Source organism: Notechis scutatus, chromosome 4 (assembly GCF_049901735.1).
Source record: "Notechis scutatus isolate UNSWTSFEM ecotype Mainland chromosome 4, rNotScu1.2, whole genome shotgun sequence".
Taxonomy (NCBI): Eukaryota; Metazoa; Chordata; class Lepidosauria; order Squamata; family Elapidae; genus Notechis; species Notechis scutatus.
In genome coordinates, this window is record NC_142012.1 from 132,356,070 (window position 1) to 132,382,691 (window position 26,622).

At 38.9% G+C, this 26,622-nt stretch overlaps 2 protein-coding genes across 4 annotated transcripts in view; one reads left to right on the forward strand and one right to left on the reverse strand.

The window, feature by feature from the left end:
- The window catches only part of ADIPOQ (adiponectin, C1Q and collagen domain containing), a 34,170-nt gene extending 13,744 nt beyond the window's left edge, over positions 1–20,426 (reverse strand). Inside the window, exon 1 of one of the 2 annotated variants that reach the window (XM_087964983.1) lies at positions 20,216–20,426. In XM_087964983.1, coding sequence (XP_087821109.1) covers positions 20,216–20,331 — 116 coding nt within the window. In that variant the 5' untranslated portion in view covers positions 20,332–20,426. Of the gene's footprint in view, positions 1–15,063; positions 15,306–20,215 lie in introns of those variants that run through there. The other variant, XM_087964982.1, reaches the window with a different exon arrangement.
- Positions 18,271–26,622, forward strand: part of ST6GAL1 (ST6 beta-galactoside alpha-2,6-sialyltransferase 1) — a 47,809-nt gene continuing 39,457 nt past the window's right edge. The window contains exon 1 of one of the 2 annotated variants that reach the window (XM_087964981.1): positions 18,271–18,302. The gene's annotated coding sequence lies outside the window, so the exon portion shown is untranslated. Of the gene's footprint in view, positions 18,303–19,863; positions 20,168–26,622 lie in introns of those variants that run through there. The other variant, XM_087964980.1, reaches the window with a different exon arrangement.

Here is a 26,622-nt window from a genome sequence, read left to right on the forward strand (position 1 = left end):
TGTTGCTATCAATTAAAAGTCTGAACTTTTAATTATTTTTATTGCAGCAAGGGACACAAAAGTGTGATAGTAGAATAAATAATGCCACTGGAGTAAGGCAGGCTCAAATTTGCAGAGTGAATTTATATATTTTTTATTTGGTTTGGCTTTTGTTTTTACAGTTGGATTAAGGCAAAACATGAACATGAAGATGAAATATAATATCTTATACCGATCTTTACTTTTTTATAAAAAAACACTACAGAAATCATCATGCTGATTAAAAATCCAGATTATTATTTCATTTTAATGGTGTAATCTTGGAATAATAAAATAGATGTAAGAGACACAGATTATCTATGGGACATGCCATACTTATCTAGTTTATAATTTAGGATGTTAAGTTTACAGGGGAGAAATAAACTTCTTCCTTCTATGTCCATGCATTTTTTGCATAAAAGTGCTCCTTTATCTTTTGATACTGGTTCTCATTATGCATGCCTCAAACATATCTAGTGGAATATTTTGTGATCTGACCAGCTCCCTGGCTCTCAGCTGCACAGGGGAAATATTATGTGAATGCTACAATGAGTTATATTTGGCTGGATTATCTGAAAGCATTTGAAACATGACGCCTCGTGAGAAGCAATAACTCTCTCATCCAAATTAGAATCATGGCGTTAAATGTTCAGATGTTATTGACCAGGAGGCTGCTGGAAATTCCTGGCTTTAGAAATCTGCATTTTAATCTACTTTCTGATGAGCATGATTAATTTTTTGATAGCTTCTTTCAATTTTGGCCTCTCCTTATGGGCAAATTATGGTGGAAATAGATGAAAGCCTTAAAGAAATGCACAAACTACATCCCTTAATAATATCTAATGTATGCAAGTCATAGTCTAGTAATTTAGGAAGAACTTCAATAAATGAAGGGTGTTGATATTCTGCATTTGTATGCAACAATAATAAGTGATTTTTATAATGGCAAATAGTTCCCAAAGTTTTAGGTGAAATTTCCACAGCCTTTTAAAAGGCAATCCCAAATAATGAATTTTAGTGTGACACAAGGAAAAATTAACAATATACTAAAATATGTTCTCCTAGTTAGGTATACATGAAATGTGTTTTTAATTTGTCCACATTAATATTTTGAGCAATATGGCCTATACACACTACTCAAAAGTCAAATATAATCTCAGTTCGAGCATAGAATTTAGTAAGGTAAATTAAATTATGGTGATGCAAATTCAAATCCCTTTTCAGATATGAAATTTCAAAAGGGATTTTGTTTTAGTCATTGGTTGGAAATAGAAATTGCACTAAGCTATAATATGATTGTTTCATTCTGACTTTGTTTTGTGAAACTAACCATGGTGGCTTATAAATTACTGCTTATGGCATATCAATAATAATATTGATCTCAAAAAATAATAATTACAATATATGGATGATGGCTTGATGTGTTTAAGTGGTATGTGTATGCAGTGCTGTGCTTGTTCTTTCGTCCAGCTGAACTTCTACAGCAGAGGGCTCCAAACTTGGCAACCTTAAGACTTGTGGATTTCAACTTGTTAAAGTTGCCAAGTTTGGGGACCCCTGTTCTAGAATATCTTTGAAAATGAAGCCATTCATTGCATGTGTGTGTGTGTGTGTGTGTGTGTGTGTGTGTGTGTGTGTTTGCACTCTGTGCACATTTTTGGTACTTCATGATGTTGAAATTCAGATGTATGGATGTATGGATGTATATAAACCTCAACATCACAAAGTACCTAGAATGTGCACAGAGTGCAAACACACTTTACTCTTATCTAAGCAGCAGTACAAACAAACCAGATTATCTTTGGCAGTAAGTACAGTAATGCATTCAGAAATATAGATATATCTATATATTTAATATTATATCCATGAATTTGTTGGTTTGAGGGGAAGGCTGTTAAACTGGGGTCGATTGAAGAGGCAGGACTCAAGATATATGAATCCAGCTCTTTATTAGTAGACCAGTACAACCAAGTGAAGTGCCTCTCTGACACTGTCAGGCAGTTCAGCTACTGAGATCCAGAGGTGGTATTTAGCAGGTTCTGATCAGTTCTGGAGAACCGGTGGCAGAAATTTTGAGTAGTTCGGAGAACCGGCAAATACCACCTCTGACTGGAGATTTTACAGTATCCTTCCCCTAGGTCATAACACTATTTCTGCCTACTGCCAACAGTTTTATTCTTACTCACTCAAGATTGACTCAGCTCTCTATCCTTCCAAGGTCAATAAAATGAGGGCCCAGATTGTTGGGGACAAGATGTTAACTCTGTAAACTGCTTAGAGAGGGTTATAAAGCACTATGAAGCAGTATGTAAGTCTAAGTGCTATTGCTATTGCTATTTTTTTACTTATAATGCAGCTAATTTTATCCAGGTATAGCTACTTTATTTTTCCTTCATTTTTCATACTACATTCAGTACAAGTATAGTGTAGTGAGTAAGGTATTTGATTAAGTCTTGAAATGTCCAGTCTCAGGCATAGAAACATGCAATTTCAGCCAAGCCTACCTCACAGGATCATTGTATTGGAAAATTTGGAGTATATCACCAATAATATATCTCTATGATGATGTTCTGAAGAAGCTGGCAGTTGTGATCTCAGAACCACTGAATCATATCTTTCAAAAGGATCTTGACAAATTTGAATACTGGGCCCTATTTAACAAAGTAAATTCAGTGGTTAGAAAAGTAAGGTTTTACAAAGGTAAGGAGAACCAAATGCACAGATATAGACATAAGACATAAGAATTTATTTGTCATCGCCACTCGCAAACGGTGCAATCGAAATGGAGGTGCTCTTCCACAAGTAAAACTGGACAAACATTTCACTAAAAAAGAAAAAATTAAACTAAACACAACCAACCATACAATAATCTCTATACAATTTAAAATGTAAATAATTCCCTACTACCTCAGCCATAGACTCTCTACAAAATCTTATGACCCTGCATTCAGACTCAAAACTGCACTTGGATAAAAACTTTTCTTAAATCTGGTCGCCCTTGTTCTTAACACCTAAATCTCCTTCTCGATGGTAATAGTTCAAAGAGCTGATGTCCCGGAGAGAGGAGTCATTCAATATGTTAAGTATCTTCCTCTTACATCTATTCCTATACAGTTCTTCCAAAGAGGGGAGGAGCAGCCAATGAGTGTTTTGGGCCATCTGATCACCATCTGAATTGTTTTTTTCTCTGCCACTGTGCAGCTCGAGAACCATACACAGAGACAGTGGGACAATATACTTCTCAATTGAACTCCGATAGAAGGTGTAATAGAAAACTGTGAGAGGAATTTAGCAGTCCTACTAACTAGACAATCACTTAAATATGATCCAGCAGGGTGCTGTAGATTCCAAAAAACAACAACAACCCCAATGCAGTCTTAGGCTGCATCAACAAAGGGAATAGTATCAAGATCGCATGAAGTATTAGTGCCACTTTGGTGCTTATAATGACTTACTAGCCTCTGTATCATCCAGTACTCGAATAATTGTATAATAGATGTATTAAGTACTCGATATTTTTTTCTGGAGGGGCAATATACAATAGAAATACCAGGATAAAACTTGTTTTCTTCAAAGTTCTCCAGTACGAAGGAAAAAAATTCAGTGCATAATGGAATCTTCCTCTTTTAGTAAATTACATCAAATCCTGGGATACATTGGAACAAGGAACAAACACATAATAATTAACCTATACCAACAGCTTCTAATTCAACCAGTTTGACTTAGTAGTTAAGGCACCAGACCAGAGAAAGGAAGTTCTAGTTCTGCCTTAGGCATAAAATGAGCTGGGTGGGTCTTTTAGCTCTAGTAAGCATTCAGTGTCAATCCATTTCCAAATTCTTGCCAAGAAAACTGCAGGGACTTTTCCAGGCAGTTGCCAAGAACAAACATTGGCTCAAAGGCTTTTTTTTTTTTTTAAAGCTTCTAAGATTAGACCAAAGCTTTGTTATGGTGCCTCATTCAAAACGCCTTCTCCACCCTTTACCTGACAGAAATAGCTTTAAAAATGAAAGCCTCCAGTTCAGAACTCCAGCTCAAAAGCTTGTGAGAACCTCTGAGATGGATATTGTCTTGTCTTGGGATTGCGACTGGCATTACAGTCGTGTTTTGTATGTGAAAGCAATGAGCTTTTCTTTTAATTAAATCAGATTGTTCTTTTTTTTTTTTTTTTTTAAGAGAAACTGGTACATGGAAGTTAGGAACATAAATCTAAAATATGACATTATTTTTACTCGTTTATTTTAATCTTTGTATTATGAATCATTCTTAGCTCAATACTTTATGATAATTTTGAAAGCATGCCCATGTTAGATAACAAAACGATGAGAAAAATCTGTCTACTTATAGCATGCTGTTTGTTTTAGTAAGGTGATTTCTTATCCCTAGCTTTTTCTGCCTTTACTAAATAAATCCTAAATAAATCCACTCCTACACCTACTCCTGCTACTACCACCACCAAAGTATTTATCTGAGGACATTTCAGATAGGGGGCTATCCCAGTCTTTTCTGAAAAACTAGTGATGAAGCACCTACAACTTCTGAAGGCAAGCTGTTTCTTAGTGTAAGAGAAAGAGAAAGTAAAAGAGACCTCATTTGGAATCAACAATCCATGACAATCGTGCTTTCTAAGGAAAAATCCTTTGAAAAATATGCACTCTAACAATGTCATAGAGTTTTTAATCCTTTTTGCATGCCACTTACAGATCCTTACATGGAGCAACATGGCTATAACAGCCCATCCTCAGTATTAGCAGAAGTGTGTTCCAGCAGATGCGTTGACCTGATCGACCTTTTTTGAAGAAGCTAAACAGAACTGTTTGGTCAACACTTGAGTAACTAAGGATCAGACAAAAAAAATATCCTGGAAAAAGACAATGTCAAATTACCTTGGTATCTGTTATCATACAAGGAATTAATTAATTTCCCAAAATAGATGTTTTATTTTACAAGTAATATATTTTAATCTGTGTTCATCCATCCATTCAATTTATTTCATTTTATTGTGGCCCCTAGCCAGCCCTCACACACACACACACACACACACACACACACACACACAATCACACATATACTGCTTCACAGTGCTTTACAGACCTCTCTAAGTGGTTTACAGAATCAGCATATTGCCCCCAACAATCTAGGTTCTCATTTTACCCACCTCGGAAGGATGGAAGGCTGAATCAACCTTGAGCCGGTGAGACCTGAACTGCCAAACTGCTGGCAGTGGGTGATCAGCAGAAGTAGCCTTCAGTACCGCATTCTAATCACTGTGCCAACGTGGCTCTTAATGGACCTATTTGTAGGGGGAAACAGGATTTCCAAGATTAATTTCAATGACATCTGACAGTCTTAACTGCAAAGCAGGGCAGTTGAACAATTTAGAAGAATCTTTTTGTATTCTCTTAACTTTCTTGTCTGCTGGATTTTCTTTTGGAGGAAATTATTTTAAATTCAGAGTCATCTTCAGAGTCATTTTGGATAATTATAGGATGCTTCTGTTCATGCAGACTAAAATTGTGTTTGTATATTTTAGTAAACTCATGGCTACTGCTTATTCATATTCACCTTGTCATCAACTGCAATTTCATATATTTTTTTGCACCTACTACTAGCCAAATTGTTCCCAATTTTATATGTGTACACCTTTTTTTTATCCTAAGCATAAACATTGCATTTGTCTATATTAAATTTCATTCTGCTCTTTTCAGACTGTCACTTTTTTTTTAATTTATCAAGATTATTTTCCAATTTGTTTCCATATTCTACATCAATGTTTCTCAACCTCAGCAACTTTTAAGATGTGTGCAGTTAAACTTCAAGCCCATGTTGAAGTCTACACATCCTATAGTTGCTGAGGTTGAAAAACATTCTGGCCTGTGGGACCACCCTGGAAACAGTGAAGGACCGGTTTGTGGTACTTCTGTGGGACTCTCCCGAGCTTCATTTTTGGCCGCAATGGCTTCCTGCACCCTCTGCCAGTGAAAATAAACCCCAGGGGGTGTGTGTACTGGCAGAGGGCTGCAGGAGGCCATTGCAGCCAAAAACAGAACTTGTTCGCTAGTAGAGGGCTGCTGGAAGCTATCATGGCTGAAAACGGAGCCTTGGTGAGTGATGTTGAGCTGGCCACACCCACCCCTGGCCCCCTATGGTCAAACACAACCCTGCAATGAAATCGAGTTTGACACCCCTGTTCTAGATCATTCATCAGAATCTTTCTAGAGGCTGATGGTTTGCAACTGTGTTTTTAATGTGTCCTCTTTTTAGAAATACCATCCATCTTAGGTTATTCCTTGGTAGCAGGACAAAGCTGGCTCTGAAGATTGCAAATGGTGATCGTGTATCATGGGACATCGCAACTGACCATAAGGGTAAGCTGGTTGCCAGGGATCCAGGTCTGACCCAACCATGTTACCAGCAAGAAATCTCAAACAAACGCAGCAACTCAAACCTTCATAGCTTTAATCTACAAATAAACTTCTTTGTAGATAAAAGATGGCTTGCAGCCAATTAATCCAACCAGAAAAGCCTTGATAGAATTCTTCAGATAAGCCGGAGTCTCCACACACAATGCTGAGTCCTTAGAATGTTTTTGCTTTCTGCAAAAGCAAAAACCTTTTGAAACCAGGCTTATATTCCCTGGAGGGAGGGGCCATTATGTTGCATCCTTACGCCCAAGTCACCTGTGCTGCTCCAGCTGTTCTCTTCTACAAATCATCCTGTGCTCACGCGCACTTGGCACAGGCTCCTCGGGAACCTCCTCATCACTGCTGCCAGCCCCCATAATCCCTGAAGGCAGCAGTCCACTCCCTGATGGTCCTGGCCCCTCATCAGAGTCATTGCTATCCTCAGCCATCTGCACCTGCTGCTGGCTAACCACAACACAATCACATGGTTGTGGTGGTGCTCAGATGGCCAGAACTCCTTGGACTGGTTGTAACCCTGATTCATTCAGCACCACCATGAGCAGTTGCTGGACAAATGGTCATAAGTCAAGGACCACCTGTTTAGTCAATTATAAAACTTGCATGAAAGTACACTCACCTTAAAAACAAGCACTGTTTTACTGATTTCATTTTTGCTTAATTTCTTCGTATTTCCATCTTTTCACTGAATTTGCATCCAAAGAAATATAGAATCAGAGTTAGAAAATATTATTCATTTCTTCATTCTTTAGGGCAGGTGTCAAACTGGATTTCTTCGAGGGCAATGCCAGATCAGCATTGTTCTTCTCCATGGAAGGGGGGAACGGATGGGAGACAGGATGGAAACTTCGTGTAGTACCCCGACAGCCAAACCAGGGTGTGGGGTGGCCGTGCACAGCCCCCCATGCCCATTTTTGGCCTGGACGGCCTCCTGTAGCACTTTGCTGGCCCAAATGAGGCCTCTGTGTGGCCTGTTTTTTGGCCATCAGAGTGCTGCTGGAGGCCAGGGAGGCCAAAAATGGGCTGCACGGGGACCTCGTGGGGCCTCCACGGAGCCTGTGTTTGGCCGGAAGAGTGCTGCTGGAGGCCAGGGAGGCTGAAACGGGGCCACGTGAGATCTCTGCACCACCCATTTTGGTGACCAGAGGTACCATGGGTTGGTCCTTTGATATTTCCAGGCCAGCCCTGCAGGCCAGATTTAAGCAAGATCTGGCGTGGGCCTGGAGTTTGACTCCCTGCTTTAAGATGACAATGAAAAGTTAAGATTATGGCAAACAATGTAACAGGTTCACGATCTATTATCCAAAAAGCTGAAAGTAAAAATAAAATTCAACATGAAATATAAGGTTTGCTGATTCCAACCCCCATTTCATCTGCACTAGAGTGAAATAAATTGTGGAGTCTTAAAGTTGGTTCCAACATCTGGAGCAACCAACTTTAAGACCCCACAGCCAGTAAATATGTATCACATTTGGAGACAGATGTAAAACTTGCAATTTTGCCACCCAATGATCTAAAAAAAACCTCCTTCATTTTTCCAAGCTGTATGTTAAACTTCTACTTACAGATTTTCCCATAAAACAACTCTCCATCACATGAGTGTCATCATACTGTTACACTCAATTGGTTCAGAACACAATCTGTACCATAGACTTCATTTCCCAAGCCCTTAATACTGTCTCACACTTTGAACATATTCATAAATGCATTGGGAAATCTAACAGATAGATATAAGGAAGAATATCCATGAACAGAACAAAAAGCTACCCATTCTTCAAAAATAAATGGCCACCACGAATCATAACAATATATTATTATGCTACTGTATGCTTTCTTCAGGATGAAATATGTGTACCTGCATCTTTAAGAAAACAGCTATATATTGTTTTTTGACATTGCCAAATTCACATATTCTGTTGGTGGGCTAAACTATAACAAGATGGAACCCTACACTTTAGCCTTCCCTCATCTTTCCATGCCATACTTCTCCCTCTTTCTGTCATCTTCCTAATTGAAATGATTTTTGAGATATATCTTTGGATAATGGTAGTTTATTGAGCTTACTTTTAGCTGTGGCTCTCCAAGGTTCAAATTATCTCCATCAAAGTAGAATTTGAGAACTGGTTTTAATTTCTTTCCTTCTTTTTTATGCAGATGTTATGCATTGTATTCCAGCAATACTTTTGCAGTGCAACAATTCAGAAGTAAGGTTTGTCTTGAATATTTATAATCTGTGTGGAATTTGCCTCTTGCAACTTCTTGGGAAATGTCAGCTGATTGATGGTTGGGAAAGGTGTTTCCATCTATTCTAATCTGTCTGCTCCATCAGTATTTTGTGTTTGGTTTTATTCAAAAGTTTGATTGGATGATAGATCATATGTAGCTTCACTGATGTGCTTTTCTGATGTTTGCCTGGTCAATTATTTCCATATTTTTCCAGTCAGATATGTGATTTATCCACTTAAATTAAAAATACCTTTGGGAGATGCATCACATATGCTTGAAAATGGGAAAACACATTGCTTTATTAAGAGTTAAATATGTGATCATTTTCACATTTGCATTCTGCCAGGCAGGGACAATACTTCCTCACTAACAGAAGTCAGCAAGCAGCATAGACATGGCCAATCATCATGGCTTTGTTCATCTGTTCAGCCTAGCTGTCATTTCTCCATTAGCATACATGGAGAGAATAAAAATAAAATATTAAATAAAAGTTCCATATACAGTTTGATATTTTTATAAACATTCTGGTCAACTGCCAAAAGAAGCAGATGATATCTTATTAATAGCACTTGTACTAGAACTTCCTGAATACATGCATTACTTTTTTCTGAGCACATGTAATTTTCTTTTTTGTTCCTTTCTCCATTAGTTGAGAGAACAACACAGATTGCCTCTACTGTTCTGGGGTTTGCATATCAGTCCATATGAGCCCATTTTTCAAGCAAACATATTTGGTAAGTCATACTTATTGATGTCAAAACAGGCAAGTAGATCAAACACTATCTCCAGTCAGACAAATCATCTGTGTAGTATACAATCATTTGCCTAGTCTTCATCTTGCCAACAGGACCTGGTCTTTTTTAAATTGTTTTTTCAACAATTCATGTTGTTATGATAATTGCATCTGGCACATAGTTATGTCAGAACTCTGTAGAGGTAAGAGGGGACCTGTCTGCCACAATTCAATAAAGACTGTGAATTTTTCATTGGTGAACAAGTTTTATAAAGTGCTTGACTTCCTTTCTAGTTCCATAGCAACTAGAAAATAACAATGTACCTGACACATTACTTTCTGTTTTGAATTCAGAGAATTCAGAGTGTGTGCATGCATATAGTAAATAAAATATACTCTTAAATTAATTTTTTATTTAAAAAAAGGTAAGGAAGAAAGCAAAGACTCTTTTGGAATCTTCTGCCTACAACAGGATCCTCTAAATTAGTCCAAAGATTTCTAATGTTTGAGAGGAAGAACTTCCAAGATGGCAATTCTAATCTATTCCAGTTGCACTGGGCCGTGTCAAACATTCCCAACAATAAACCATAAGAATGCAGGAAATAATCTGGCCTCACACATCTTCAAATGGATTCCTGGTTAAAAAAAAAAAAAAAAAAAAAGTAAAGGTTCCCCTTATATGTGCTAGTCGTTTCTGGCTCTAGGGGGCAGTGCTCATCTCTGTTACAAAGCCAAAGAGCCAGCACTGTCCGAAGATGTCTCCATGGTCATGCGGCCAGCATGACTAAACACCGAAGGGGCATGGAACACTGTTATCTTTCTACCAAAGTGGTCCCTATTTTTCTACTTATATAGAAAATATAAATAGAATACCTGGTAGGAGCAGTTAATTCCGTATTTGCAGTCCATCACAAATTATTACCAGTATTTTCACATGGTTTGCATAGCTATAAAGCCTTGTTATGCTCAATACCTGGGTATCTTTGTGGCAGACAATTTTGTATAAATTCTTCCTTCCCAGTTTGAAGATACCCTGAATGCCTTCTGAAGTTCCCACCTATCAAGAAAGGGTTTCTCTTCTCTTGCCAAGGGTAGCTCACACTCTGCTGGCCGTCCAAAAGTTCATAAGATTTTTGCTTTACTGGGAGGCCTTTGGGACTTAAATGATGCAGACTTCCTAGTCCCAAAACTATTGTATTAATTATAATTTTACTGTAATTATATATTGTATTTTTCTGGTATGTTATTATTGTTTTATTATTATACTGGCTTCTGTACACTACTTAGAATTTATTTGACTTCAGTAATTTAAAAATTCATAAATAAACGCATTCTGTCAGGTGGCTGTATATAGTAAGTGCTCCACAGGAAAAGCTTTAGGATTAGAAAAATGCATTTCATAAGTATAGACATCAACATGTGACCGCTCTTGTTATATATCTGCTGAAATGTGAAACATTTTTCAAATTCAACAAATTAGCAAAATTGGGAGATCACTGGACATATATTTTCCTAAATATTGGTGTTAAACCTACTGGGTTTATGGGTGAAAGGTTAGGATAGGATAGGATAGGATGGGATGGGATAGGACAGGACAGGACAGGACAGGAATAGGAATAGGAATAGGAATAGGAATAGGAATAGGAATAGGAATGGAATGGAATGGAATGGAATGGAATGGAATGGATAGAATAGAATAGAATAGAATAGAATAGAATAGAATAGAATAGAATAGAATAGAATAGAATAGAATAGAATAGAATAGAATAGCAGAGTTGGAAGGGACCTTTGAGGTCTTCTAACCCAACCCCCTTCTCAGACAGGAAGCTCTATACCATTTCAGCCAAATGGTTGTCCAATCTTTTCTTAAAAACTTCCAGTGTTGGAGCATTCACAACTTCGGTAGGCAAGTTGTTCCATGATTAATTGTTCTGTCTGAAAATAAACTGTCAGGTTCCAAAAAGCAGCACTGAAGAACTTCACATGTGGTTACAAATATTTTTACTAGATCTTTCTTATTGCTTATGGCGTATCATTGGGAAAATAGGAAAGCTGATTGCAGGAAACAGCTTGTGTGCTGATAACACTTCTGAGAACATTATAAACAGTCATTGACCGTGTTTGTCTTTGGTAGTTTTTGAAACTGCAAATGAAACTAACTGCGTTATTAGCTTTATTTTTAAAGCTATTTTCACTAAATTCTTTTAAGTCAACCTATTTATAATACACATAATTCAGCACTAGGATTCTATTACACAGAATTATTATATCAAGTTCAGGAGTCTGAATTATATAATTATATGCCATAATGTAATCAGTAATAGCAATAGCACTTAGATTTATATACCACTTCACAGTGTTTTACAGCCCTCTCTATACCATTTTTTTACAGAGTCAGCATCTTGCCCCCAATAATCTGGGTCCTCATTTTACCCACCTCGGAAGGATGGAAGGCTGAATCAACCTTGAGCCTGGTAAGATTCGAACTGCGAAATTGCAGGCAGCCCACAGTACTCCATTCTAACCACTGCTACACCTCAGCTCACAATTAATTGTGGAAGATACAACAAATATACAGTTAGCCTTATAGTTGACCATATAGATACCCTTCTGGGCCAGCTTCCAAGACTGCAGTGGTTCTCCTCCTTTCTTCAGGGCTGGATCCAGTTGGTTTTGGTAGTGGGACGAAGTTAACCAAAGGGCCTTGTTTTGTAGAATACTTTGGAGCTCTGCATTCTCCCCATTTCTATTCAACCTGATGCTATTGAGAGAGGTCATTTTTATTTTGTTTTTAAAAAAATTTATTGAAAACTTTAATTACAATAGTAAAAGCAAATACAAACGAAACTCAGAGAAAAGGAGACATAGAAAGGAAAAAAGAAAAAGAGAAAGGAAAGAAAATAGGTGATTTCTGATCTTCAGCACAACTTGTAGAAACAGACTTAGTAACTCAGTATTCCCTGTAAGATTACAAGCAGATTTCTTCCCATAACCCATCTCTTATGTATATGCAAATCCATAATTCATCAAGTTTTGAGTCCTGTGTTAGCAAAAAGTCTGTAAAAAGTTACCAGAGATTTATGTCTTAAACCTTGGTTAAAAAAAAACCCGCTATATATTTATTCCTTTTACTTCTAAGTCCTAAGTCTCTAAGTCATTCAAATATTGTTGTACAATTTGATCTTTCTTCATTTTTTTTCTTTTTCCCACCCCAAAGGCTTCTTCAAGACTTTAGCAAACCTCTTAAAAAGAAGTAGAGAAAGCACCAAGCTTTGTGGCACCTTGCAAAGCAGGAACTGGTGAGCTGGACCTCTTGCTCCCTATGAACACCAACTGAGACTGGCATCAGAAGGAGGTGAAAAACTGTGCCACCCACCCCAACTCCCTAAGTCAGTCCAAAAGGATACTGTGATGGATGGTGTAGAAAGCTGCCAAGAGTTTAAAAAGAGCAAAGATGAATCCATTCCATTCTAACCAGAGATCATCCATTAGATGATCAGCACAATACCACTGACGAGCACAATACCACTGAGAAAGAAAAACAAGAAATCCAAGAAGAAACCAGCATGCCTGCACAAAGATCTCTCTGGCAAATTGAAAGAAAAAAAGGACAAGTACAAAAAATGGAAAGAAGGACATACAACTAAGGCAGAATATCAGCAGATAGCCAGAATCTGCAAAGACGAAGTCAGGATAGCAAAGGCTCAGAACGAACAAAGACTTGCAACAAAAGTCAAAGATAATTTTAAAAGGTTTCTTCCAACATATAAATAACAAGAAAAAAAATCAAGGAAACAGTCGATCCACTAAAGAGAGAAGATGGCAAGGAAGTAACAGGCAATAGAGAGAAATCAGAACTGTTTAACTCATTCTTCATGCAAAAAGAAACTATATATAGCTCAACCCACCAAAAACATAACTGTAAAAGACAGGCCAGAAATAAAAGTTAAAATAAGCAAAAAAAATAGTAAGAGAACACCTGTCTGATCTTGATGAAAACAAATCACTGGGGCCTGATGGATTACATCCCAGAGTTTTAAAGGAGCTGGCAGAGGTCATCTCAGAACCACTGCACCATATCTTTCAAAAATCCTGGAGCACTGGTGAACTACCAGAGGACTGGAAAAGAGCTGATGTGGTTCCCATCTTCAAAAAAGGGGAAAAAACAGACCCAGGAAACTATAAACCAATCAGCCTAACATCAATACCCGGGAAGATACTGGAAAAGATAATACAAAAACAGATCTGCCAACTTCTAGAAACAAGTAAAGTAATAACTAGCAGTCAGCACGGGTTTGTTAAAAACAGATCATGCCAAACCAATCATTTCATTCTTCAACACAGTGACTACATTAGTAGACCAGCAAAATACTGTGGGCATAATATATTTAGATTTCATCAAGGCATTCGACAAAGTAGACCACAACCTACTTCTTAGTAAGCTAGAAAAAAGTGGAATAGATAGCACCACCACTAGATGGACTCGCAACTGGCTGGCAAACCGTACTCAACAAGTAGTCCTTAGTGGGTCTACGTCTACATGGAGGGAAGTAAGCAGTGGGGTGCCACAAGGTTCCGTCTTAGGCCCAGTACTCTTCAATATCTTCATTAATGACTTAGATGAGGGAATAGAAGGGAAACTTACCAAATTTGCAGATGATACTAAGCTAGCAGGAATAGCTAACACCCAAGAAGATAGGCTCAAGATCCAGATGGATCTTGACAGACTAGAACACTAGGCCATATCTAACAAAATGAAATTCAATGTAGAGAAAAGTAAAATCTTACACTTAGGCAAGAAAAACCAAAAGTACACATATAGATTGGGTGAAACCAGACTCAATAGCAGTAACTGTGAGAGGGATCTTGGACAACCAGCTAAATATGAACCAGCAGAGTGCAGCAGCAGCCAAAAAAGCTAATGCAATCCTAAATTGTATTAACAGAGGGATACAATCAAGATCAAGGGAAGTACTAATACCACTCTATAAAGCCTTAGTACTGCATCCAGTTTTGTTCACCACATTATAAAAAAGATGTTGAGACTCTAGAAAAAGTACAGAGAAGAACAACCAGGTTTAGGGGACTGGAGGCTAAAACATACAATGAACGGTTGCAAGAACTGGGCTTGACTAGTCTAGTAAAGAGAAGGACCAGGGTAGACATGATAGCGGTCTTCCAATATTTGAGGGGCTGCCACAGGGAGGAAGGGGTCAAGCTATTTTTTAAAGCGCCTGTAGGCCAGACAAGGAATAATGGATGGAAACTGAACAAGGAGAGATTTAACCTGGAAATAAGGAGAAACTTTCTGACAGTGTGAACAATGTTGTTTTAGTCTCATATTGTGGCCTGAAATCTGACTGAAAAAATCCCATATAATACATTTCCTCTAGGATCTGCTGGATTTGCAATGCCATTACTTTCTCAATCACCTTCCTTAAAAGTAAAGTGGGAGACTGGACAAAAATTGTCCAAAATGGCAGGGTCCAGTGATGAATTTTTGAGGATGATGCATATCAGTGTCTCTTTAAAAGAAGCCAGAAATGCCCCCCCACCCAATAAGGATGAATTCACTACCACTTGGACCCACCAATGTGATACCTCTCAGGCAGCCTTAACCAGCCAAGAGGGACATGGATCTAATGCTCAGCTGGTGGGATTTACATTCTGGAGGATCCTGTCCATGTCCTCGGGTTCAACAGAATCAAACTGTTCCGAACTGGATCAAGTCTGCTCCCAGGCATCTCCACGGGACTTGCAACATGCTTGGTATCCAACTGGGAATGTTGGAAGGTTTTTATCTTCCAGATACATAGAAAATTCCTCCACATGGCCTTATAGATGGGCCTCCAGACCTCTCTTCCCAAGGAGAATCCAAGTGACCCTAAACAGGACAGCTGGATAGTATTCTGTGGATACAGTAAGTATGGAAAAGTATTGATGTTTTGCCCTCTTATCACCATGAGGTAAACCTTAGCCTGAATTCGTGTTCAGTTGCCTTCGTTCTTTGTTTTCCTTTAGCAGTGCTCAAGGCATCTCTTGACCTTTTTCAGCTCCAGGTCAGGACCTGGATTAAATGAGCCCCTACTCAATACCTAATATTAAATATCTTCTCAGAAAGGGAAGGTGTGAGATAGAACAGTAGGTACGAAAGTTCAGCATATGTGATTGTGATGAAATCCAGTAAGATTTTTCTCAGGAACTAAACCACACTGAGTGGTTAAAGACAAATTGCTGCTGTTGATTAATTATACTATTCCTGGAAGACAGCCCCTGCTTAGTGGATATAAGTAACTCTGCCGCTTATTCCCAATGCAACTTGCAAATGACACGAGTTCAGAAAATCCCCCGAGTAAAGATCAAAGCTAACAGACATGGGTTTCAACAAAGGTGCTAAGTAGTGGCAGTAGTATGAGGAAAGTGTGAGTTACAAAGAAGAGGGAGAAATATACTTTTTGCGTCATCATAAGATCCCACTCAGGATTGAATTCCCTGCTGGGAAGGATAAGCAAAAAGAGACAGAGGTTCATGCTATGTGCTAAAAATACTGCATTGGCCAAAATACTGAACTAGCCCTTTCTTATGGTGTCTCTCATTTACTTTCCCATCAGTCACTTCCTACTTTTGTTGTAGTAGTCTCTACATGTTCCCAAGAACACATTGTATTTCCTGGTGTTTGTCCTTTTCTTTGCTGTTGATGATGATAGGAACAAAAAATGGAAGTACTTCAAATGGAAATAAGTTGAACAGACATTAAAAATATAGTGATACGTGACCAAAGCAATCTCAGTATATTTGTAGCAGGTAATGTTCCTTTCAGTAACAGAGCAAAAAACTTACTGCATCCGTATATCATATCAATATTGCTGCCATACTATAATTTAAGGCAATGCAATCATGCCTCTGGCATCTTCCCTGTTACTCTGTACTGATGCATATGCATATGTCCCAGTAGGAAGTTACTAGTACGTGGATTCTTGAGATTTTCAACGCAGAAGATATTTTAAGTAAAAAAATAACCCCTAGGGGTCAGAAATCTATTTTAGTTATGAAATTGTGCATATACTTTCAGGCAGCGGGTTGGATGGAAAGCAGAAATGTGATACAAAAAGACAATAAAACAGAAGAGAACATATTTTCTGAAATTACATTAGAGCATTTCAGCTGCTTTGTGGAATAGAAATCCTAGAAAAGGTAGATTATAAATTCGACAAAAGAATAAATTTTCTTGACTCTCCTTGTCAGAAGGTCACAAAAGGTGATCACATGATCCCAGGACACTGCAAATGTCATAAAAATGAGTCAGTTGTCAAACATCTGAATTTTGATCATGTGATCATGGGGATGCCATAATGTTCGTAAGTGTGAAAAACAATCATTAGTCACTTTTTTCAGTGTCATTGTAATCTTGAATGATCATTAAACGAGCTGTGGTAAGTCGAGAACTACACGTATGGGGTAATATTCTTTCACAGTGGAGATCTTTGATTAAGACAAGAGTACATCTTTTAGGCCAGGTGTCCCCTACAGTGATGCGATTCAAAAAATTTTTACTACCAGTTCTGTGGATGTGGCTTGGTGGGCATGGCAGGGGAGGGATACTGTGAAATCTCCAGTCAGAGGTGGGATTTGCCGGTTCTCCGAACTACTCAAAATTTCCACTACCACTTTTCCAGAACTGGTCAGAACCTGCTGAATACCACCTCTGGTCCCCAACCCTGATCCATGAACTGGCACCGATCCGCAGCATGCCAGAAACTGGGCCACACAAACAAGTGAAACCCCATCCATGGGACACAGGCATCATACGAAACCACGCCCCCTCCAGTCCATAGAACCAGATCCTGGTGCCCAAAATGTTGGGTGGGCCCTGTTTTAGGCAACTACTCTTTTGTAGTTAAATATTTTTTTTATTTTTTTCTTCCTATTCACTCTAACTTGGTGTTTGAATATTTTTACATATTTTTCTGAATCATTCTGAGATAACAGTATTTTCCATGTAAATATTTCAGATTGTTTATCTCAAATTAATATTGATGTATAGATGATTTTAAAATACCAGTGAATTTTGAGGAAATGTTAGTACACTTAGATATCCATGTTAGTAACTTTAAGAAATTTCCAGCAAATTAGTAAATTATTAAGGAAATTTCAGAGGAAGAATTCCTACATTTTCTTTAGCTAAATTAGGATTGGCATATGATGGGATGGCTAGCTTTCCTAACTTTCAGCTTTAGCACTGTGTATACACAACCAGTTTTTTAAACTAAGTTGTCACAAGAAGAATTTCTATTTTCTAAAACTGGAGAATATCAGTACATCCATTTAAAACATCTTTTTTTTATTTCACAATTTTGTCCAAATGCATTAGCTGCACCTAAAATACCCGATTTACTAGGAACACTGAAATACATTACAGGTAGTCCTATATTTTAAAGAACAAATAAATATTATAGTGGGTATAATAGTTGCAAGAATTGAAGTAAATAAGCTTGGGGATTCCCACATTAGTATATCAGTTATTCAAGGTTTAAATGTATTTCTTGCGATCTTTAGTTGATGCTAATTCATCAAAACATTTTTTTCATGTTAAGTGAACAAATCAGAGAATATTCGAATAACATTTTGGCTTTCAACTTCATTATGGTAGAAGTATAAAATGATAACAGCTCAGTTATCAGGTAGAAGTTTCAATAGTATAGTGTTTGAATTGCTACAGATCTGACGGAAGCATGAATGGTTTCCAAAAAGACAAAAGCATGAAGAAGTATCTTGAATCGAACTGATATAAACAAGATTTAGTTGGACTTCCTTCTCTGTTTTCTTAACTCCTGCCCCCCCCCCCTTTTTTTTGCTTACTACTTTTTTTCTGCATACTGCTTACCCTGAGAAGGAATAGCAAGGTGGGTAAATATGTTTGTAGCTAATCTAAAGAAAATTCCTCAAGAGGAAGAATGTGTATAAATAGGCATAGGTAGGACAGAGAAATGTATTCCTGAGGTCCTGCTGTAATTTGTGGTAATATATAATATTTGTAATGTTTCTGACAGGTAGACAATATTTTATCTGAAATAATGTTGAATTGGGGTGGGATTGCCATCAGAGAATGGAAGGCACTGTGCAAATGGGATGGTGCAAATGGTTATTGACATCACTATTGAACAGTGTGGATATCTTTCATCTTTTTGAACATTATATCATTGGTTATCAGAGACTAATTTACCAGACAAATGCACCCTTTTTTTGGTAACACTTGAACACAAATGCATACAATGGTCATTGGTGTGTACTTTCATTGTTGACCAACTCTTCCATATACAGAGTACTCAGAGCATGGGTGGGTGGGGGGAGGCTGTGTTATGGCTGCAACTGCTCCATGCCCAGTATGTTTGTATGATAGAGAAATTGGGGCAAAGACCTGCCTTAATGTTTTTTAAAACTTAACCCTTTCAGAACAGCCATCTCTATCTTGGTCATGGTTTCTAGAGCAGAAGATGCACGGGTCTTTCTGCCAAGGAATTGTGTGTCCCAAATTCTTGCTTCCAATTTGTTTTTAAAGCAGGGTCTCCAACCTTGGCAACGTTAAGCCTGGTGGACTTCAACTCCCAGAATTCCCCAGGCTGGGGAATTCTGGGAGTTGAAGTCCACCAGGCTTAACGTTGCCAAGGTTGGAGACCCCTGTTCTAAAGAGCAGGAAGGGGGTGTGCGGGATATTCACTCTGTACAAGTTCAAGGACACTCTGTTTCCTTTCCCCCTCCCCTACTCTTTTTTGATCAAATTCGCGATTCGGATACCATTTTCTACCACCACCTCATCTAGCGGAAACACACACACAGCCCGCAACCCTGTTCTTTGGGAGGTGGGGAGGGCGGCCGTTTACCCCGCTGCTCCGACTTGAGACCAAAGTCGCCGCTGCGTGCGCTCGGCCCCGCTTCCGCCGCATCAAATCCGCGGCCGGCGGGGCTCACGGGGGCTCCCAAAACCGCGGCTGCCCTCGCTTCTTCTCCATCTCCCTCTCGCTCCGCTTTGTTTCCTTCCCGCGAACCCCGCCTCCCGTCCCACCTTGGGCGCGCTGCTTTCTCTTTCTGCGTCCCAGTCTTGTACGGGAAGCTAGCCAGGGCTTCCGACCTCACGTGGGAAACGGCTGGAGTAGTCGCCGGGGTGGACGGTTGAGGGCAGGAAGGGCGTGGGAAAGAACGGCGGGAGGCATGCTGGCTTGTAGCAAGCTGGCTTTTCGGAGACAATGGGGCAGCCCTACTCCCCACCTCCCCGTCAGGGCAGCAAATCGTGGAGCGGTGCAGCTTCTTTATTTCTGCGCGAGGAAGTTTCCCACCCGCCTCGCCCGGCCCTGGACAAGGCTCTGCCCCTTGCGCCCCCTCTGCGCGACCCCCTCGCACACAGACACACACACACATAGAGATCCGCACGCAGGCTCACGTTTGCACAATCCTCCCGCCCACCTAGCAACCTACCACCCTCCTCTCTCAGCCCAGCCGGGCGTGTGTGTTTTGTGGCGATGGGGGTCAGGCTTTCGTTCAGGCAGGCAGCCTTTGTGCCGGACGGCGTGAGGCGTCCGCAGCTGTACAGGGCGCAGCTTTTCAACGCCTGGATTTCAGGGCGGTAACAAAGGCAAAAAAAAGAAAGAACGAGCGAGCGAAAGGAAGGAAGGACACTCCGGCAACAGGACGACCCCCTGGGCCGCGGCCAGAATCAGCAGCAGTACCACCAATAGCAATAGCAACAAACGGGGAGATACAACAGTTTAAAGTGAGTAAAACAAACAAACAAACAAAAACCCAACTTCCGAGGACCAACTTTTGCAAACACACGTGCACGTTCGTTTGGATTACATATCGCACATAGGTGACTAGGAAGGAAGGAAACTGTTTCCTTTGCCCGCACCCTTGCTTTTTCTCTGGCGAAGCTGCCATTTCGATCGTTTCTGCTCCGCCAGTTCCACTAGGCGAAAGATGACATTTCGCGATCTTCCTTTCCCGAATCTCCGGCAACCTATTCCAAACTTACTTGTGACCTGTTATTGTTTAATGTAAGCATTACTGTTTAAAGAGATCGCAAGAGTCCTCCCAATCTCATGTTACCTCTTGACAATGTTCCCGGAGGGAAAGATGAGGCTTCTGCTGCTAAATAATTAGACGCTGCTGTTTTGTGTCCGTGTATCACATGTAGGAATTAGGAGTGGGGAATATTTCCTTGGAGCAAGCAACTGAGATCTGGAGAATTTGTGAAAGGCATAATGTTATTTCACGTTGTGTGAACATTTCAGTTGTCTTTAGCTTATTAACAAGTGCTTTGGCTCTCATTTTAAGCATTTAGGCTTGATGGTGATAATCTTTATGGCTCTTTGTAAACAGAGCTGGGAAGTTAAAGAGCAAAAAAATGAACAAGATTCATAAGGTTTGCCTGTACAGTGTGTTGGTGGTAGTAGTGACAGTTGTGCTAAGGTGTCTAATTCAACCCCTTGACAGCCTATCCAGTACCTCTGAATTAACTTGGTAGATGGATGAGTTGAAGGTGAAAAAGTTCCAGGTTTAACTTCTCAATAATTTATGCACTTATTCGATGAGCATAGTTGGAAGTGGAAATATTGAGCTTTTTTCCCACAGAAAAGAGCAACTTGCTGACATGATAAGAGGAACAAGTAGTGGTTTTGTTTTCTCTTGAAGATCCTTGTGTCTTTGCCATCTATAATTACAAAATATGTATCTTATGTTCTTCATGAGTTTGTTTTGTGCAGTGTTTGATGTTGAAAGCAGGAAGTTGCTTCTTTACATCTTACTAGCAATGAGCATAAACCATTGGTTCTGCTTGCCCTGCACAGTTTAATCACAATTTACTTTCCTTACAAATATTATACCTTACATATTTATTGGAATATACGTTATATATTGGATCATAATGCCATCTACATTTATTCAGATATCCAGAGGAAACAACATTGTTTCCAGGAAAAAAGAAACATCAGCGTCTAGAATTTAGATTGCTTGCTTAATTTGTAAAATCCATGATTTGTCTTTTCTGACCTGGATGCTGCTTGTCATTTTGTTTTCAAATGGATTGAACTGGCATCTCCTATTGCCAAGCAGCAAGGACTGTGAGTTGAAGTGATACATTGAAATTTGGAATAAAACACATTTGGATTTTTGGATTTTTAATGTACTTTTCAATTCACTTTAAATAAAACAGGCATAGATAAATTTAGTTTCATTTAATAGGATTTATACATACAGTATTGGGCAATACATAAGATGGCAAAAGTTTTAGATACAGTTTAGAACAGGGGTCACCAACCTTTTGGACCTCAGGGACCACCAAACTCATAATTTTAAATCCCGCAAACCAGAGACCCTGGGAAAATCCCCACAAAAGTCTGCAAGAAATTTCCCCACACTGTTTTCCTACCGATCGATTATTCTTTATGTGGGATCGCAGGATACTGTCTCCAGCTCTGTTCTCAGGGGGAGAGAGGGGGGGAGGGAAAGAGAGAGAGAGAGAGACTTTTGGCTTCATGCAAGGAAAGCAGCAGAAGTCTTTCTTTCTCTCCCCCCAAACTCCACCAGAAATGAGTCTTTGTGAGACTTGTCACACCGGTGCAGCCGGTGCAGGATGCCTTACAGGGTCCCAAAGACTCATTTCTGGAGAAGTTTGGGGGAGAGAAAGAAAGACTTTTGCTGCTTTCCTTGCATGCAGACAAAGCAGAAGAAAGAAGTGGAAAGAAGCAGCCCGGTGGCCAGGTGAGGCGCACGGGGTGAGTGAGGCAAGTTCCCCCCCTCTGCCCTTTCCCCACTGCCCTCACTACCTCGTGTTGTTCACAATGCAAGTGACGCAAGCCTTATGTTCCTGCACAGCCTGGATTAATTGCTTTGGGGGTGACATTTCTCTGCGGACCATGAAAATTTTCTCGTGGTCCCGGCCCACTGGTTGGTGACCACTGGTTTAGAAAGCAATTTAAGTACCAATTTTCAGAGACTAAGATTTGGTCCCAATGGGAATTAGGATCCCCACAAAAATACATAGCATGATTACTTTCCTATTTATATGAATAATTATTGTAATCTTATTTATTTCAGTCAAAGATTAATTAGACTAACAGTATCAGTAGAATTATAACCTGAGAAATGTGGAAATTGGAAACTGGTAGAATAAAGCACAGATGAAAAAATGCTTTAATGAGACATTTGAAGAAATGTTAGATAGTTTTAGATTTCTCGACTAGAAGCTCTTCACATCCATATTTACAGATCCATGCTTTCTCAACTTCTTAATGATCTCTTAATGATTTTACACACAAATCACTCCAGCAAATAGTTGTTAAGGAAAATCCTGGAAAATGTGTCCAAATTTTCCAATTTGCATCATATCTTTACAGTGTGTTGAGGTTAGTTGGATGATTGATTGGTATGGTTGATTGATTGATTGAAAGTTTTTGAGGGAATGTCAAGTCCAATTTCAAAAACATTCAAAGTCAGGTATATATCTTGCATGTAGGAATACAAACTGGTATACAAAATATCCTGTGTAGTGAAGTACCATTTTCAGAGTATCACTAAGTAGCTAATGCCTATTTTTATTTATTCATTTATTTTTTAGTTTGTTTATTATATCTCTTAACTACCCATCTCCCTCTAAGAGGATCTCTTGCAGTGTATAATATAATCAATAAAACTAACATTAAAATCTTTGATTATCACAGTCGGAATGTGTTTTTTAAATTTTTGATAGTGCTGTAAGCTGTATCAATCTAGAATCAGAAGAAAAGAAAGAAAGAAAGAAAGAAAGAAAGAAAGAAAGAAAGAAAAAGAAAGAAAGAGAAAGAAAAAGAAAGAAAGAAAGAAAGAAAGAAAGAAAGAAAGAAAGAAAGAAAGAAAGAAGAAAGAGAAAGAAAGAAAGAAAGAAAGAAAGAAAGAAAGAAAGAAAGAAAGAAAGAAAGAAAGAAGAAAGAAAGAAAGAAAGAAAGAAAGAGGGAGGGAGGGAGGATAGGAGCGGAGTGAAAGGAGGGGAGAGAGAGAGAAAGAAAAGAGAGAGAAAAGAAAAAAAGGTAGGTTTCATTTTGCATTTGAAATAGGTTACTAAGTTGCAATAGCTTATAATTGTTTCTATTTCTGGGTTTTTTTTTCTGTGCTATATCCTGTTATTTTCAAACTGTAACACTTACGTTGTAGTTTCAGTAGCAGAATAAACGCTCGAATTGTTTTCACTGTTACCTAAAATTACACAAAACACATTTTTGTCTGCTGATCACATTATTAGTTTTAAGTTGTCCAATTGATCATGGAGAAGCTCATATATAAAATACTTCACTTGAAACATTTGTTCTACAGTAACTGGTAGGTAAAGATTTGATTGTTATATGAACTATAGTATACACCTAGGTAAGCTTGATCTTATACTGCCTTTTGTTTATTCTGTAGCTAAGTACCATTAACATAAGGTTTTCTTAGATCTTCATCACTGATTTGGTTTTGTAACTAAAATTCAGTGTAGTCTTGGGTGCAGGTATTATTTCCAAATTAATTCCTTAGCAGGATTATAAAAGCAGATATTAAGGGACGTGCATAAGTACACCATGGTGCCTCCTGTCTCTGTCCTATTGTCCCCATTTAATTGTACCTGTTTTCTGTATTCTTACTCATGTTTATACTTATACCTATTATTTTGTAAGCGATTGACAAATCAAATAAATAAATATCATACAGATGAAGATTTTGTGGAATAGTTGATGTGGATTGACATTCTTCAAACTTATTAATCAAAGAGCATTATAACTCACTGCTTACACAGCTTTACAGATATTTTTCTTACTAAATAATGTTCAAGTCTAAATAAACTTCTTATTATTAGCTTTATATACCTTTATCCAGTTTCAGATATCCTTAACTGCTGAATAGATCATGTTAGTAATGGATTCCTAGGTCCTTCTTAAAGAGAATCCATGCCCTTGGAAGACTTGGACGTCTGCATCAGTTACAGCACTCACTAAACTAGGATGCCTTAGCAGAAATAACCCATTCCTTTACTATTGCAATATGAAAGTCCAATATTGTGGGGTCCAAGGATGGCCTCTTGAGAAGGTCGTGTAGCACTGCCCCCTTCAGGACAGATGGTAGCACTTCCTCCAGCACAGAGGCATTAATCATTGCTTGGACCTAACCACATGGGGAATCGATCCAGAACACCAGTGGCCAGGCTCATGGCCCCAAGGACTATGCGCACTTCAAACTCCTCTCGGATAACAAGATGCAGATGTGTCTGTCACCTCCAAAGGGTCTGCCCTGCCAGAATCCAAGTCCAAGCAAAGTCAAGTGACTTCATCTAGCAGATGCTGAGAATATTCCTCACAAAAACCCCTGTGGTTCCTTCTTATTCAGAGGGACCTGGTTACTTTAAACAGTCAGCTACTTGCAGATGCAATAAGGATGGAGAAATAATTTTGCTTTACCTCTTTTTTTGCCACATACACTCCCACTCCCTCACACACATACTGTCCCACTCCCTCACACACATACACATATAACTGTGGTTTAGTAGGTTTATTAATATTCCCTGGCAATTCCCTTCACCAAAAACCCAGAACTGGTCCAACTCCTGCAAAAGCAGACCAATTGTAGCCCACGGAGCAATGGCCAGTGTGTCCACAAGGCACTTGAAAGTTTCCCTGTCAAAATAAACCAGGCAAAATTAAATCCACAATACCAGAGGGTTCACGCAGCAAGTAAAGTCCAGGTATAGTGTCAGTCCAAAGCGAGGCAAGAATCACAATGACCAGAAAACACACAGCTAGGAAATGAACATGTTGTTTCCAGCATCACCTCCATCTGTCTGCTGTGCTAAATAGGCAGCTTCTGGTGCAGCCCTTCAAGACGGACAAGGCTTTCTCCTCACAAGTAATCTGGATAGCCTTCTCTGGTCCTGCCTTTTCTCTGTCCTACATGTGCAGGTGCATTTATTTAGTCAAATTTCCTGGGTTGTAACATTCCTTGAACCATGAACTAGCTACATAACCACATCTAGGTGTTGTGTTCTGCAAGCACAACTAATATGGTAATTCCCTTGCATTATCCATCCCTTTGTTTTCCAAAGAAATGAAGGTGAAAGTGGAAAGTGCCTGCTGTCCCTTAGTGGCTAATCTAGGCCAGCTTTTCATATTTTAACATTTTAAGTATATTCATGTATGTGTGTGAGATGACTGAAATAGAAAATGTTTTATATCTTAACTGTGAAAATAAACTATCTAGGCACAAATGTGAAACTCGCTGTATCATGTTGCTGTCACGTAACATTTTGCTACGTTTGTAGCTTTTTTTTTGTCTTGATTGGCTGGCAACATTGTGTTCCTATATTGGAGGCTTTTAGTGCGGCTTGGCTCCGAGTAAACGGAAGGCTATCATTTATTAGGAAGCTAGGTTTCATCTGGGTGCCTGGTTGGGGTGTGTTTGAGCTGGAGGTATCAGAGGGAGTCTGTTTGTGCCCAGGTGTTTGCCTGGCTTGTGGTGTGGAGATTTTTTTTGTTTGAGAGTGCAGGCTTCCAAATAATTGACAGTCTGGTGGAGTCATCTCTTCTATTCATGCTTTCAGGTCTTTTTTCAATCTCTATGGCTTCTCTGATAATTCTGTAGCTAGGTTTTCTATGGTGGCTAGGGTTTTGGTGCCATTGAAGTTGATGCTATGACCTGTGGCTTTCATGTGTTGGACTAGTGAGGAAGTGTGTTCCAGCTTTTTTACTGCATTTTTGTGTTCATCCAGGTGACTTCCAGCAACTGAATTGTCACAATTTTTTCTCCAGTTAGCAAACCGTTTTTCTCCAAAAGGTTCGGCATCCTTCTGCATTAGTATGACTCTGGGATTCTATATAACACAGGGCAGTGGATTTCTTTTACAGGTAAGAAAGCTGACTAAGTAACTGTGTGAATTATAGTCCTGCACATTTGAAATTCATCTAGCTTTAAATGTGTGGAGAATAACTAAAGTAGATCAAGACAGTGTAATGGGAAAATTACTCAAATGAATTAGTTATTATCAACTTCTTTCCTGCATTTTTGAATTTTTTTACTGTTGTGGAACAAATTATTCTATACTAGAGGCACAAGAATACATCTTTCCTCCTTATTACTAAAAAAAGTAATAAATAGTAAGTGGAGAAAAATATTTTGGTTACAATTGTTGTCACACTGTTTTTTGAACAACTATTTAAAGAAACAAAAACA